The sequence below is a fragment of the Kogia breviceps genome, chromosome 9 (assembly GCF_026419965.1).
Source record: "Kogia breviceps isolate mKogBre1 chromosome 9, mKogBre1 haplotype 1, whole genome shotgun sequence".
In the NCBI taxonomy this organism is placed as follows: domain Eukaryota; kingdom Metazoa; phylum Chordata; class Mammalia; order Artiodactyla; family Physeteridae; genus Kogia; species Kogia breviceps.
Genome location: NC_081318.1, coordinates 108684883 through 108701515, shown reverse-complemented (window position 1 = coordinate 108701515; position 16633 = coordinate 108684883). Strand labels below are relative to the sequence as shown.

Here is a 16633-nt window from a genome sequence, read left to right as displayed (position 1 = left end):
CCCTTACTACACAACAACCTCCTCAGCTCCAGTCTCCACCTCCCAGCCCAGTGCTGGGACAGCAGCCTTCTGAGAGGCCAAGCTGGTGCTGTCGCCTTGCTTTGTGCAGAAGGAAGTCTCAGCTCCTCAGAAGGATATTCAAGGCCCCTCCCCCTCCTTATTCATCTCAGCCCCCGCCATAGGCAAGGCAGCCTACACTCCAGCCTTGTGGTGCCCCAAATACACTCTCGCTAGAGCCTCTAAAACTGCTCCTCAGCCCTCAAAGATCAGCTCTGTGAGGTCTTTCTCAGCACCACCCCCATGTCCTCCCCACCACGCCAGGATCCTCCCTTTGCTGGGTCTCCAGCTCTGACCACGTACAATGTTTGTTCACCGTTAAAGGCATCTACAGATCTGCCACCAGACCATGAGCTTAACAGCAATCCTATCTCATTCCTCTATGTATATAGCCCAGGTGCCTACCCCGGTCCCCGGCACATCATATGTGTTTGCCTTCAGCAGAAGTGATGTCGCAGCAGAACGAGACTTCCTAGGATGAGACAACACATAACTGACAAGAACCCAGAGGACAAAGCGTCCTCTGATCACGGTGTTACACCCAGTGGTGCTGAGGACGGTCGAAAGCGGCTGCTCTCACACCCTGGTGGCCGATTATATCGTGACAACGTTTGGGAAACTAACAGCATTTATTAAAATATGAAACAAGCGTAACCTTTGCTTCAGCAATTCTACTTCTGCAAATCCATCTCACAACAAAGTAAGTCCTAGTACGTGCAGGAAGATGTTTATTGAGTACGGGGGCATATCAGAATCCTTTCTCCAAACTCCGGGGACCGGATATGTGGAGACTGAGAACTGTCTGGATTCATGAACTATAAGATACGTGACCACGTGCTACATAACGTTACCAGCAGAAATCTGCACTGACATACACGAAACATCTGTTACAGTTCTCAACCAAGGAGCCCGTTAGCCTGAGGGGGCCCTGACAGCTGTGTTGCCTTTGGAAGCAAACTGAAACCTAAGGCAGAGTGGACCCCTGTGAGTGCCTCAAGTTGGGAAGGAAACCAATGACCAGCAGCCACCAGGACTTTCCCAGACGAGGCAATCTCTGAAACTGTAGCCAATCAAATCACTTCCTTGTTTGATTCTCGACAAACACCTCGCCCCCTGGATCCTGGCGGTGGAATGCTCACCCCTGCCCAATTTGAACTGATGTCTCCTCAAGTAAACTCTTGACATTTTTAATATGCTTCAGTTTATATTTCAGCACATCCCACTAAATGGAATTCTACAAAGAATTCTAAAAGCCTCGTGTTGCCCAAATCCATTCCTGCCACCAATTATTTAAAAATGTGTTTATGAGCACTGTCTCCGATTTTGGAATAACAGATAAGGAACCGCAGACCTTCAGGAGCAAAAAACGAAACAAAAGTGGCACGACCTGAATGTGCAATGATTATAATGGAATGTGTAAATGAGCGATGGCACCTCCCCTGGGAACACTCTGCCCTTAAGAAAAACAATGAGGTTGCTTTGTATACTGATTTAGAAGAGGTTTTATAATCTACAGTTAAGGGGGAAAAAAATCCAGTTACGGAATATGGAGAGAAACATGACACTTTAGAGGCTGTCTTAGTCTGTTCCAGCCGCTATAACAAAATGCCACCGACCGGGTGGCTTACAAACAACATACATTGACTTCTCACAGTTCCGGGGGCCCCGAGGTCCAAGATCGAGCTCAGGGTCGTGTTTTGGTGAGCCCCCCCCCCCCCTTCTGGTTCACAGCCTGCGTCCTCACATGGTGGATGGGGCAAGGAGCTCCCTGGAGGTTCTTTTACAAGAGCACTCATCCGTTTACAAAGGCTCCACCCTCAGGACTTCAGCTCCTCCCAAAGGCTTTACTTCTTAATCCTACCACCTGTGGGGGTTAGGACTCCACATGTGAATTTGGGGGGGGGGGACACACACAAATATTCAGACCACAACAGGAGTCTAGCGATCCGAAAGGGGGATTACGGTGAAACCTTTCTCCCCGTTCTGAGGACACGAAAATGCCCCCAACTTACACCAGCAGTCTTCAATGAGAAGCCCAACAACAAGGAGTGAGGGAGAAGAGAAATGCTTTAGAGTGTCTGTCCCCAGACCAGACACCTCCTCCTCTCCAGGCTGCTACCCAAGGCTGCGCTCAGCTGCTTCACCAGCGGAAGCCCCCCCGCCCCGCCCCACCCTGGACACACCTCAGGCCCCCCAAGCTGCTGGGGAGCTGGGCACAGAGGGCGCAGGGCACCGGGCCCGGGTCACAACACAGCCTGCTACTGTTTGGGGGGAGACCTTGTGTCACAGGGGCCCCTGAACTGACCTTGGCACCGACCTCCTAGCTGGGTGCGGGCTCTGCAGAGCCCGGATCTGGGATCTTGATCTGACACCTGCAAACACTTCACCTGTTCACACCATTAATTATTCACAGCAGAGAAAGGAACCCAGAAAGACAAGATAAACCAGGGTAATGGGAGAGCTTTGAAAGAAGCTTCAACACTCCAATGGGAAACTTGGGCATAGGGCCTGAGAATGGCCTGGTCGAAGTCGATAGCCAGAGAAGAGCAGTGCTAGAAGGAACGGCCCTTCCTAGAGCTGCAGGAGATGGGCCTGAGGCCTGCCTCTGTGTCTCTACTCCCAAGGCAGGTACACACACGCTCACTCCCTCCCCAGCAGCGGTGGTGCGAATCTAACAGGCACCCAGCCAAGTACACACACCAGGGTCATCCGTGCCCGCCCCTGATGTGTGTCCTCTCTAACCGCTTCACGCGTTCTTTCTTTTCTATATCTGACCAAAGTCCTTTCCGCCCATCTGTTCCCTTTTGCTCTCTCCTTTGAGCTGGGCAGCTGGGGATCCCCTCAAGTCTCAGTGGAGATGATTAAGACAAGTGTCCCCACATTCTCTCCTTCGGCGGTACTTAGAGCTGAACCAGAAACTAGAGTAAGTGTGCAAACACGGTACCCAGGACCCGAATGCCCTGCAGCTCTGTTCCATCCACGTGGCGGCCAGAGGTGTGGCCCGGTCACACAATAAGACCCCTGGAGACACTGTGGGCCCAGGACGATGCTTAGCATCTCCTGCTGTCAATCACTTCGTTTGTGGAACTAGGTAGGGAGGGTCTTAAGGTTTCCTTAGTCTTCCAAGAGCATATAGGTAAATCAAGGACCCCCTTTGGGTCCTTTCCCCCTGGGCAGCTCTACAGAGCGCCACTGGTTCCTCTTGTTTTGAAATCACTGGTGTCTAGTTAAGAAGACCCAACCCATTTCTAACCTACCCTCAATCTTCTGGAAGGAATTACCAGATCCAATTCTGTTCAGAAAGAACAGGAAACATGCCCATCTAAATCACCAGCGTTCTCTGGCTTGTTTAAAATCCAATGAAAAGAGTCATGGTGTAAGTAAGCATCCATGTACCTGACTACCGCACCTAAGAAGACATCTCAGGAAGCTCACAGTCTGGAGCAGGGAGTGGTCACAGGCTCCCAGATCCACTCCACCATCTGGCTGTGTGACTAACATCTCCTCCCCACTGTTATGTCAATACTGAGCCCTGCGGAAGAAAGATGACTCACTGCTCAGAAAGGAAATGTTAGGTGATCGCTTTGTACTTGGCGAGCAGGCGGGACCCTTAATGCGCTAAAATCCACCTCATATCAGTACCCTTGTCTCTGCTACAACGCATAAGCATAAGCCTGCTCGGTCGTTCACTGTTTGTTCTCTATGCTCTCAATTATTCTGCACGGCCAGCCAGAGGGTGTCACAGAATTCAGCACTGTAAGAGCTCGGAGATTATACAGCCCACGAAGCGGGGGCCCAGAAAGGCTAGGAGATTTGATCAAGATCACAGACCAACCTAATGGCAGAGCAGGACTAGAGGTCTCTTGACATGCGGTCCCTAAAACAATTTCCATCCCTGAAGAATGACAGTTGAGTCACTCTTCCCTCCCCCAACCCTGCTCGAGGCCACCACGTGTGAGTTACTACATGAGAACCGAGTGCTTTCCATGTGCCTCCCGGTGTGTCAGCACAGAAGACAGAACTCGTGCCCTCAGCGAACCCCCCGTCTAGGGAGGAAACAATGCGTGTTTTATCTCAGCAACAGCATGTCCGAGGATGGAGCGTGGTACCAAAGGACGAGCAGGACACAGGTCCCTCGGCTGCAACGGAGGGAAAAGAAGGGAGAGGAGGGGCGAGGGGCCACCCTCAAAAGCTCTCGGAGGGCTTCCCTGGTGGCGCAGTGGTTGAGAGTCCGCCTGCCGATGCAGGGGACACGGGTTCGTGCCCCGGTCCGGGAGGATCCCACGTGCCGCGGAGCGGCTGGGCCCGTGAGCCGTGGCCGCTGCGCCTGCGCGTCCAGAGCCTGTGCTCCGCAAGGGGAGGGGCCACAGCAGTGAGAGGCCCGCGTAACGCAAAAAAAAAAAAAAAAAAGCTCTCGGAAGAGTAGACAGGCAGCGTGCTCAGAAAAGTCCACCGCACGCGGTAAGCGCTCGGTGAACGTCAGCTGTTATCATGCTTACTTAGTCTTTGTATTGTGATCAACTTCCTGGCCGCAGTGGAGGGCTCCGCCTCAGCTACACTCTGCGAAAACTCAGGGACACGCCCTGCTCTGTCTTGGTCTGCGGGAGACGCGGAAGCATGCGTGGCTCCTGGTGAGATCCGGCGGGTGCGCCAGGGCGGTGAGGTCCTTCCGCCACCGTGAACTTCGGAGAAGGCCCTGAGGTCCCTGGGCCCCGTACTTGGAGACCCCCACGAGTCCAAGCGGCCGACGCAGACGCGGCACCCTCCGCCCTCCCCCTGGCTCTGCCCCTGGACACGCGCGTCCTTCCGCGGACGGCGGCGGTGGGCAGGCGAGCCTCGGGGCTCCGGGTCTCAGCAGGAAGCGTGACCTTTCTCGTCGACAGAGAGACGCTGCTCCTGATCTGAGAGGCCGCCTCTGCCCACAAGGGGGTCGACTGTGGCCGTGGTGGTCCCCCAGGGCCCCTCTGGACACTGGAGACAAGCGGAAGGGCCCTCCCAGGGTCACCGGGAGCGTACCGCACGGTGAGACAGGTTCGCCCAGCCCTCCTGCCTGTCTCTGGGGCAGCAGTGCCCACATCTAAAGTCAGGGGCCCCACCTGTGGACACGGACCCACTGACCCTCTCCAAGCCACCGGGAAACTGCAAATGCCAGCGATGATTATAGACGCTAGGGACGCGCAGGGCAGGATCTACCCTCCCAGAAACTGAACGTGGGAGTGACCATGGCCACGGCCACGCGACCCCGAGAACCAAGGTGTAGAGGCCAAGGGACCTGCTGGCGAGAACAGCTGAACCAGAGCCAGCCCCGTGCCCCACGCCTGCCCTCCTGCACACGCAGGAGCGGAGCCCGCGGTGCACCTCCGAGCAGGACAGGCGCTCCCGCCGGCCACCAGGGCATCGAAGTGCTCCAGGATGTGACGCTGCACTGGGACTCTTCCCTGACAACTGCCACCTTGGTCTGCGGTGCCCTCCGGACTCTGAACAAGCAGGAAGGAAGCCGGGCCCCGCAGACGGGTGCAGCCTTGCGCGGCCAGCGGCAAGGGCTCCTCAGCAGGCCCGTCCCCACCTGCTCACCTCGCCCGCCCCTGCAGCAGGCAGAGGGGCTGAATGAGCAAGTCCTCGGCCCTAGAACAACTCAAGTCGAGAATGAAAGCAAAGGGACGGGACTGGTGAGGCCACGTGACCTCCCGGCTATTTTCAAATCACACCGTTGCTAAGAGGACATATCTATTAAGCCCAGAACCAAAGCACAAAAAAGGTACGTTTTTAGGGCTTCCCTGGTGGCGCAGTGCTTGAGAGTCTGCCTGCCAATGCAGGGCACACGGGTTCAAGCCCTGGTCTGGGAAGATCCCACATGCTGCGGAACAACTAAGCCTGTGTGCCACAACTACTGAGCCTGTGCTCTAGAGCCCACGAGCCACAACTACTGAGCCCGCAAGCCACAACTACTGAAGCCTGCACTCTGGAACCCATGAGCCACAACTACTGAGCCCATGAGCCACAACTACTGAAGCCTGCACTCTACAGCCCGTGAGCCACAACTACTGAGCCTGAGAGCCACACTACTGAGCCCCCATGCTGCAACTACGGAAGCCTGCGCGCCTAGAGCCCGTGCTCTGCAACAAGAGAAGCCACTGCAATGAGAAGCCCTCACACTGAAAGGGAGAGTAACCCCCGCTCGCCGCAACTAGAGAAAGCCCTTGCATAGCAACGAAGACCCAACACAACCAAAAAAAAAAAAAAGAAAAGGTATATTTTAATTAAAAAGCTTTTGAAAGCTCAGCCTGTAGATAGGAAAGAAAGGTAGTGAAGGACAGATGGAAAGAAAAAAATCATAGTAAAGAGGGTTGAAATATGTGTTGCTTCTTTGTTCAGATTCCAAAGGGACTTTTTTTTCAAAAATGAGAATACATTTTGCTTGTACATCTACATATTCCATAAATGAACAAATTAAAGAAATCAAAAACCTTGATGAATGGAGAGGGCAGACAGAGATATAGTTTGGATCAACAAACCAATCAGGGGAGAGTCATTTTACACATCCGGGTAGCTACTGTGGAAACCTAATTATCTTAAAAAAAAAAATTAGCTTCTAGTAACTTGATGCCTACAATACTAGAATGAAATTCAGGAACATGAAGACAGACAAAGGAAGCAGAAAGAGTGTGTACTTCTGGGACTTTTGGTGAGTCAAATGAAATTCGATTTCTAAAGCAAGAGTAAAATCTGTAAAACAAGTGTGTGACCTGCATGTTCTCTCCTCACTGTGCTCCATGGTACGTTATAAGCACAAAACAGAGGTGCTGTTTGTAACGTGTTTTCCACAGGGGGAAACCCTCACACAGAATAAAAATACCATCTTGAGTCACCATATCTTTAAGGAATTATCTATCTAGGAGAATCTTACACAAAGCACTTTGCCCAGAAGACATGGAAGGTAGAATATCCCAGGAATATATTTGTTAAATGAGATCTGTCATAACTCATGATTTTTCAATTTAATGTTAAAGGTGCTTCAAAATATTAACTGGTCAGTCATACATTATTGTGTCCCAGCTCCCTGGGGCACAGCACCAACCCGGACCTGCACCACCGGACCCCAACAGCCGGCATGCGGCAGACACTCAACAGGCGTCGGGGGGTTGAACGAAGGAGGTGTAGCACGCAGCTCCTCAAGCAGTAAGCGCGTGGCACCGGACATGTGTCCGGAGGCAGGTCTGGCGTGCCACGCAGACCACAGTGCTGGACCTTGATGCCCGGGCCCCCAGCAAGGGCAAAAGCTCGGGCTGTAAAACGAGTCTCCTCTCCCCGCACCACCGTCTGCGCCACGTCCACAGAAACCACGACGGGGCTGGCTTCCGGGAACGACACACCGGCGCAAGTGCTTCTAGCCGAGCCGGCGGTCGGTCTGCGGCTGGTACCTGGCCTGCGGCAAATGGATCCTTGAGCAACGAAAGCTGGGACAGAGTAGGATGCATATAAATCACTGCTCCTCACTCCCCTTGGGTACAAGTGCTCCACCGCCCCAGCCTGTTGGAGAGCAGGGAGCGGACGGTAAAAAGCAGCTCTTCTTCCAGCACCGCACTGAGCCCACGGGTGTGTCAGGACACCAGCGCGCCTCAACGGTGGAGGCAAGTGGCAAGGTCGGTTTGTGTAAGAGCCAACCTTGTGTGCACGCACAGCACAGATGCGGGCCACGCGTGGGTGTGTGTGCATCTGCCCGTGACTTCACTGCTGACCGTGCACAGGCCCTGGACCGCAATCCAGAAGGTCAACACTCCTGTTCACAGTTCACGAGGAAGCTAACTGAGGAAGGGCCAGGGGCTAGGAAATGGTGGAGCGGTGATGGAAACGTCTGGAACTGGACAAAGGTAGTGACTTCACAACACTATGACTATCCTATATGCCACTGCGCTGCTCACTTCAAAATGGTTAATTCTGTTATGTAAATCTCACCTGTGTTTTTTTTTAAATTGAAGTATAGTTGATTTACAATGTTGTGTTTCAGGTGTACAGCAAAGTAATTGTCATGCATATATGTGTCTCTGTATACACACACACACACATATATAAATATATATATATTGTTTTTCAGATTCTTTTCCCTTATAGGTTATTGGAAAATATTGAGTAGAGTTGCCTGTGCTATGAAGTAGGTCCCCACGGGGCTTCCCTGGTGGCACAGTGGTTGAGAGTCCTCCTGCCGATGCGGGGGACGCGGGTTCGCGCCCCGGTCCGGGAGGATCCCACGTGCCGCGGAGCGGCTGGGCCCGTGAGCCGTGGCCGCTGCGCCTGCGCGTCCAGAGCCTGTGCTCCGCAACGGGAGAGGCCACAACAGTGAGAGGCCCGCGTACCGAAAAAATAAAATAAAATAAAGTAGGTCCCTGTTGTTTATCCAGTTTATATATAGCAGTGTGTGTATGATAGTCCCAAACTCCTGATTTATCTCTCCCGCTACCTTCCCCCTTTGGTACCCATAACTTTGTTTTCTAAGTCTGTGGGTCTATTTCTGTTTTGTATATAAGTTCATTTGTATCTTTTAAAAATATTCCACATATAAGTGATAGCATATGATAGTTGTCTTTCTCTGTCTGGCTTACTTCACTTAGTAGTATGATAATATCTAGGTCCATCCATGTTGCCGCAAATGGCATAAATTTCATTCTTTTTTATGGCTGAGTAATATTCCATTATATATGTGGTGTATATATACCACATCTCCTTTATCCATTCCTCCGCTGATGGACATTTAGGTTGATTCCATGTCTTAGCTATTGTAAGTAATGCTGTAACGAACATTGGGGTGCATGTATCTTTTAAATTTGAGTTTTCATCTTTTCTGGGTATATGGCCAGGAGTAGGATTGCAGGATAATGTGGTAGTTTTATTTTTAGTTTTTAAAGAACCTCCATACTGTTCTCCATAGTGGCTGTAACAGTTTACATTTCCACCAACAGTGCAAGAGGGTTCCCTTTTCTCCACACCCTCTCCAGCATTTATTGTTTGTAGACTTTGTGATGATGGCCATTCTGACTGGTGTGAGGTGATACCTCATTGTAGCTTTGATTTGCATTTCTCTAATAATTAGTGATGTTGAGCATCTTTCTATGTGCCTACTGGCTATCTTGTGTCTTCTTGGGAGATATGTCTATTTAGATCTTCTGGTTGTTTTCTGATTGGATTCTTTGTTTTTTTTATATTGAGTGGTATCAGCTGTTTGTATATTTTGGAGATTAATCTCTTATTGGTTGCATCGTTTGCAAGTATTTTCTCCCATTCCATAGGTTGTCTTTTCATTTTGATGGTTTCCTTTGTTGTGCAAAAACTTTTAAGTTTAGGGACTTCCCTGGTGGTGCAGTGGTTAAGAATCTGCATGCCAATTCAAGGGACATGGGTTTGATCCCTGTTCTGGGAAGATCCCACATGCTGCAGGGCAACTAAGTCTGTGTGCCACAACTACTGAGCCTGCGCTCTAGAGCCCATGCTCCACAACAAGAGAAGCCACTGCAATGAGAAGCCTATGCACTGCAACGAGGAGTAGCCCCTGTTTGCTGCAACTAGAGAAAGCCCACATACAGCAACAAAGACCCAAAGCAGCCAAATAAATAAATTAATTTTAAACAATGTTTAATTAAGTCCCAGTTGTTTATTTTTGGTTTTATATCCATTATTCTAGGAGGTGGATTGAAAAAGATTTTGCTGCAATTTATGTCAAAGACTGTTCTGCCTATGTTTCCCTCTAGTTTTATAGTATCTGGTCTTATATTTACGTCTTTAATCCATTTTGAGTTTATTTTTGTGTGTGGTGTGAGAGAATGTTCTAATTTCATTCTTTTATATGAAGCTGTTCAGTTTTCCCAGCACCGAGACTGTTTTTTCTCTATTGTATATTTTTGCCTCCTTTGTTGTAAATTAATTGACCATAGATATGCGGTTTTATTTCTGGGCTTTCTATCCTGTTCCATTGATCTATATGTCTGTTTTTTGAGCCAGTACCATACTGTTTTGATGACTGTAGCTTTGTAGTATAGTCTGAAGTTAGGGAACCTGATTCTTCCAGCTCCATTCTTCTTTCTCAAGATTGCTTTGGCTCTTCGGGGTCTTTTGTGTTTCCATACAAATTTTAAAATGTTTTGTTCTAGTTCTGTGAAAATTGGTAATCTGATAGGGATTGCACTGAATCTGTAAATTGCCTTGGGTAGTATAGTCATTGTGACAATATTGATTCTTCCAATCCAAGAACATGGTATATCTTTCCATCTGTTTGTGTGGTCTTCAATTTCTTTCATTAATGTCTTGTTTTTGGAGTTCAGGTCTTTTGCCTCCTTAGGTAGGTTTATTCCTAGGTATTTTATTCTTTTTGATGTGATGGTGAGAGGGGTTGTTTCCCTAATTTCTCTTTCTGATAGTTCTTTGTTAGTGTGTAGAAATGCAAATAGTGTATACAAATTTCTGTATATTAATTTTGTATCCTGTAACTTTACTGAATTCATTGATAAGCTCTAGTAGTTTTCTGGTAGCATCCTTAGGATTTTCTACACAAACAGTGACAGTTTTACCTCTTCTTTTCCAATTTGGATTCCTTCTATTTCTTTTCCTTCTCTGACTGCTGTGGTTAGGACTTCCAAAACTATGTTGAATAAAAATGGCAAGAGTGAGCATCCTTGTTTTGTTCCCAATCATAGAGGAAATGCTTTCAGCTTTTCACCATTGAGAATGACGTTACCTGTGGGTATGTCATATATGACCTTTATTATGCTGAGGAAGGTTCCCCCTATGCCCAATTTCTGGTGAATTTTTATCATAAATGGATGTTGAATTTTACAAAAGCTTTTTCTGCATCTACTGAGATGATCATATGGTTTTTATTCTTCAATGTTAATGTGATGTATCACACTGCTTGATTTGTGGATATTAAAACATCTTTGCATCCCTGGGATAAATCCTACTTATCATGGTGTATGATCCTTATTTTTGTTTGTTTGCCTTGTTTGTTTTTGAACTATTGTTTATTTTCTGGTTTGAATAATGCAAAATGTTTTTATTTTTAAAAATGGGCAAATGCTGGGCTTCCCTGGTGGCGCAGTGGTTGAGAATCCGCCTGCCGATGCGGGGGACACGGGTTCGTGCCCTGGTCCGGGAAGATCCCACATGCCGCGGAGCGGCTGGGCCCATGAGCCATGGCCGCTGAGCCTGCGCATCCGGAGCCTGTGCTTCGCAACGGGAGAGGCCACAACAGTGAGAGGCCCGCGTATCGCAAAAAAAAAAAAAAAAAAAAAAAAAGGGCAAATGCTAAGCAGACAGAACCCCATAGAGTGAAATACATTAGTACATTTAAAGATTGCATTAAATGTCTCCTTACAAGGAGAATTAGCCCCAAATATATGCACTATATATTTCCTCAAAGCAAATTTTTTTTTGAATTTTATTTATTTTTTTATACAGCAGGTTCTTATTAGTCATCCATTTTATACACATCAGTGTATACATGTCAATCCCAATCTCCCAATTCATCACACGCCCACCCCCACCCGCAGTGGCTTTCCCCACTTGGTGTCCAGACGTTTGTTCTCTACATCTGTGTCTCAATTTCTGCCCTGTAAACCAGTTCATCTGTACCATTTTTCTAGGTTCCACATATATGCATAATATACGATATTTGTTTTTCTCTTTCTGACTTACTTCACTCTATATGACAGTCTCTAGATTCATCCACGTCTCTACAAATGACCCAATTTCGTTCCTCTTTTATGGCTGAGTAATATTCCACTGCATATATGTACCACATCTTCTTTATCCATTCATCTGCTGATGGGCATTTAGGTTGCTTCCATATCCTGGCTATTGTAAATAGCGCAGCAATGAACATTGGGGTGCGTGTGTCTTTTTGAATTATGGTTTTCTCTGGGTATATGCCCAGTAGTGGGATTGCTGTGTCATATGGTAATTCTATTTTTAGTTTTTTAAGGAACCTGTATACTGTTCTCCACAGTGGCTGCACCAATTTACATTACCAGCAACAGTGTAGGAGGGCTCCCTTTTCTCCATACCCTCTCTAGCATTTGTTGTTTGTAGATTTTCTGATGATGCCCATTCTAACTGGTGTGAGGTGATACCTCATTGTAGTTTTGATTTGCATTTCTCTAACAATTAGTAATGTTGAGCAGCTTTTCATGTGCTTCTTGGACATCTGTATGTCCTCTTTGGAGAAATGCCTATTTAGGTTTTCTGCCCATTTTTGGATTGGGTTGTTTGTTTTTTTAATATTGAGCTTCATGAGCTGTTTATATATTTTGGAGATTAATCCTTTGTCCGTTGATTTGTTTGCAAATATTTCTTCCCATTCTGAGGGTTGTCTTTTCATCTTGTTTGTAGTTTCCTTTGCTTTGGAAAAGCTTTGAAGTTTCATTAGGTCCCATTTGTTTATTTTTCTTTTTATTTCCATTACTCTAGGAGGTGGATCAAAAAAGATCCTGCTGTGATTTATGTCAAAGAGTGTTCTTCCTATGTTTTCCTCTAACAGTTTTATACTGTCCAGTCTTACATTTAGGTCTCTAATCCATTTTGAGTTTATTTTTGTGTATGGTGTTGGGGAGTGTTCTAATTTCATTCTTTTACATGTAGCTGTCCAGTTTTCCCAGCACCACTTACGGAAGAGACTGTTTTTTCTCCATTGTATATCCTTGCCTCTTTGTCATAGATTAGTTGATCACAGGTACGTGGGTTTCTCTCTGGGCTTTCTATTCTGTTCCATTGATCTATATTTCTGTTTTTGTGCCAGTACCATATTATCTTGATTGCTGTAGCTTTGTAGTATAGTCTGAAATCAGGGAGTCTGATTCCTCCAACTCCGTTTTTTTCCCTCAAGACTGTTTTGCCTATTTGGGGTCTTTTGTGTCTCCATACAAATTTTAAGATTCTTTTTGTTCTAGTTCTGTAAAAACATGCCATTGGTAATTTGATAGGGATTGCACTGAATCTGTAGATTGCTTTGGGTAGTATAGTCATTTTCACCATATTGATTCTTCCAATCCAAGAACATGGAATATCTCTCCATCTGTTGGTATCATCTTTAATTTCTTTCAACACTGTCTTATAGTTTTCTGCATACAGGTCTTTTGTCTTCCTAGGTAGGTTTATTCCTAGGTATTTTATTCTTTTTTTTTCCAATGGTAAAGGGAAGTGTTTCCTTAATTTCTCTTTTAGATTTTTCATCATTAGTGTTTAGGAATGCAAGAGATTTCTGTGCATTAATTTTGTATCCTGCAACTTTACCAATTCATTGATTAGCTCTAGTAGTTTTCTGGCGGCATCGTTAGGATTCTCTATGTATAGTATCATCTCATCTGCAAACAGTGACAGTTTTACTTCTTTTTTTCCAATTTGGATTCCTTTTATTTCTTTTTCTTCTCTGATTGCTGTGACTATCAAAAACTTCCAAAACTATGCTGAATAACAGTGGCAAGAGTGGACATCTTTGTCTTGTTCCTGATCTTAGAGGAAATGCTTTCAGTTTTTCACCATTGAGAATGATGTTTGCTGTGGGTTTGTCATATATGGCCTTTATCATGCTGAGGTACATTCCCTCTATGCCCACTTTCTGTAGAGTTTTTATCATACATGGGTGTTGAATTTTGTCAAAAGCTTTTTCTGCATCTATGGAGATGATCATGTGGTTTTTCTTCTTCAGTCTGTTAATATGGTGTATCACATTGATTGATTTGCATATATTGAAGAATCCTTGCATCCCTGGGATAAATCCCATTTGATCATGGTGTATGATCCTTTTAATATGTTGTTGGATTTTGTTTGCTAGTATTTTATTGAGGATTTTTGTATCTATATTCATCAGTGATATTGGTCTGTAATTTTCTTTCTTAGTAGTATCTTTGTCTGGTTTTGGTATCAGGGAGACAGTGGCCTCATAGAACGAGTTTGGGAGTGTTCCTTCTTCTGAAATTTTTTGGAAGAGTTTGAGAAGGATGAGTGTTAGCTCTTCTCTAAATGTTTGATAGAATTCACCTGTGAAGCCATCTGGTCCTGGACTTTTGTTTGTTGGAAGATTTTTAATCACAGTTTCAATTTCATTACTTGTGATTGGTCTGTTCATATTTTCTATTTCTTCCTAGTTCAGTCTTGGAAGGTTATACCTTTCTAAGAATTTGTCCATTTCTTCCAGGGTGTCCATTTTATTGGCATAGAGTTGTTTCTTTAATATCTTACAATCCTTTGTATTTCTACAGTGCCAGTTGTGATTTCAGATTATTTATTTTTAAAAAAGAAAAAGTAAAAGAGGGTAGAAAGGTGGTTACCAGGGACTGGGGCAGGGGGCTTGGAACGAGGAGATGTGTTAAGTAGTACAAACTTCCAGTTATAAGATAAATAAGTAGTTCTGGGGCTCTACTGCACAGCATGGTGATTATAGTTAATAATACTTTATTATATACTTTAAAGTTGCTAAAAGAGTACATCTTAAATGTTCTCATCACCAAAAAAATGTAATTATGTGATGTGATGTAGGTGTTAGCTAACGCTATGGTGGTAATCATTTTGTAATATATAAGTGTATCAAATCATCACATTATATACCTTAAACCTATACAATGTTATATGCCAATTATAGCTGCTCAGTAACACTGGGTGGGGGAAGTTTATACAGTGCTTCAGATGAGCATTGACAGAGGTCTGGACTCAGGTGAAGGCAATGGAAAGAGAGAGGAGGGGAAAAGAAAAATCAGAGTAGCTAGGGCATTAAGTGACATAAATTCATGTAAGGGATGTAAAACAGTGCCTAGCCTATACTAAGTGCTCAATGAATGTCACCTGTTGTTACTTTTATACTGAGCTTCAGTACTCTAAAAGCAGAGTGACTTTACTTTTTAATTTTTAGGACCCTTCCCCTCACTACCAGCAGAGAAGAGAGGTGAAAGGAATCCAAGCCAGCAGGTCTGAGGGACAAAACAGGGCTTTTCTCTATATTTTCTGTCAATGCAAAAAACACTTTCCAAATATGTAGTGAATAAATAAATGTATAAAGGAACAAACGAGCAAGTAAGTACAAGAACAGCAAGGACCTCTGACTACCAACCTCTGAAAAACCAGGAACTGGTTCATCAGCTGATCTACAAAACAGCTGGAGAAAGCACAAAGGAAGACGCGGGTGACCCACACCTGCGTAAGGAGCTGCATCAAGAACTAAAGCTTCCCAAGGAAAACCCACTGTACTAAGAAGCAAACTTTTCATCTCCCTCTTATCCCACAACCATTTTTCTTGAACCTGACAATTAGAACCGAAGCCCTTTTGCTGCTGCTTTACCTTCCAGGTGGCTTTTGTCTTTTTGCAGTTGCAGAGCATTTCTGCCAGGACCCCAACCATGTAGGGCAGTAAGGACTCCTGCCTGTTGATACGAAACCAAGGCTGGAAAACTGCCCATTTCCCTGTGCTTGGTCCCCGTTCACAGCCCAGCAACCCTCCCCAACTACACTGGTCTCTCTGAGATTGAAAACTCCCCAAGAATGCCAGGTAAAAAAAAAACATACATCTTGGCCAATTAAGAACTAATCTTCTTTGCTACTATGTGTAGTATTCTCTGTCCAATCTCCCTAGATACTAGAAAAGAGAGTGCTTCTGCTATAACACGATTATATGCATTACTGAAATTTCTCATGTTTCACAAAATTCAATGCAAGAGTTTTTGGGAACAATTAATTTGGCTCATTCCACCCAAAACTTACGGAACTTCAAAACACTATCAAAAATAATAATTAATAATCTAGAGAGTTAACCTGGCCACCTAGGCAGGTGGCTCAGCAAAGCTAGTGGCTACCGCAGCAGATATTAAAAATACAGAAAAACAATAGGGAGAAAATATGGCAGTGCTTTAGTAAGAGTAATATTGGCAGGTGCTGAGGGCACAGGAAGAGGCATTACCCACCCTGAGCCAAGAGCCATACAAGGCTGACTGCACCTGCCTGGGGAGGGGCCAGGCTGGGTGACCCTGTGATCACCGTCCTCTCTCTCTCTCTCTCTCTCTCACAGTCACAGCAGCTGAGCTAAGTACTTTGTCCTGTCTTGCTCAAGTTCAAAATTCTTTCCCACTACCTTTGCTCCCTTTGCCTAGGAAGATTTGTATAAACCAGCATAACTCTGGCCTTGTTCAGACATTTTGTCCTTTGTGGCCAATCATGTACAAGCTAACATGCCTCACAGAACACAGCACCCAGAATTCCATGCTGTCCTCAGAGCAGCTGGTCTGGGCAGGGAGGGCATCGCTAGGGAGGTCGCCTGCTCATTGCGGGGTGGAGGCAGGTGAAACCGGGGGTGGAGGCCTCGTAAGGCCGGGCATGCCCCATCCCATAACCAGTCCTGTGACCTATGAAAGAAATAATTCCCAGAGAAAGATGGGAACGCAGAATCAAACCAACAGATAAGTGCAAAGACTTACATATAATAGGTTGGATAGAGTCCTTCAAAATACCAGCAATGCTTTTTGGCCTCTGTGCACTGGAAATAGAAAGAAGAAAAGCTTTGTCAGTGAAAAGCAGTCTGCATATTGTTGAGAAGATCCCATGAAAA

The 16633-nt window shown here is 46.0% G+C and overlaps 1 protein-coding gene across 2 annotated transcripts in view; it reads right to left on the bottom strand.

Moving 5' to 3' along the window:
• The window catches only part of VOPP1 (VOPP1 WW domain binding protein), a 98855-nt gene that overhangs the window by 38820 nt on the left and 43402 nt on the right, over positions 1–16633 (bottom strand). For both annotated transcript variants that reach the window (XR_010842328.1, XM_059074574.2), the window contains exon 2: positions 16503–16561. Coding sequence is in view for 1 of the 2 variants with exons in the window: in XM_059074574.2 (XP_058930557.1) it covers positions 16503–16561 (59 nt within the window). In the remaining variant the exon portion in view is untranslated. The remainder of the gene's footprint in view (positions 1–16502; positions 16562–16633) is intronic.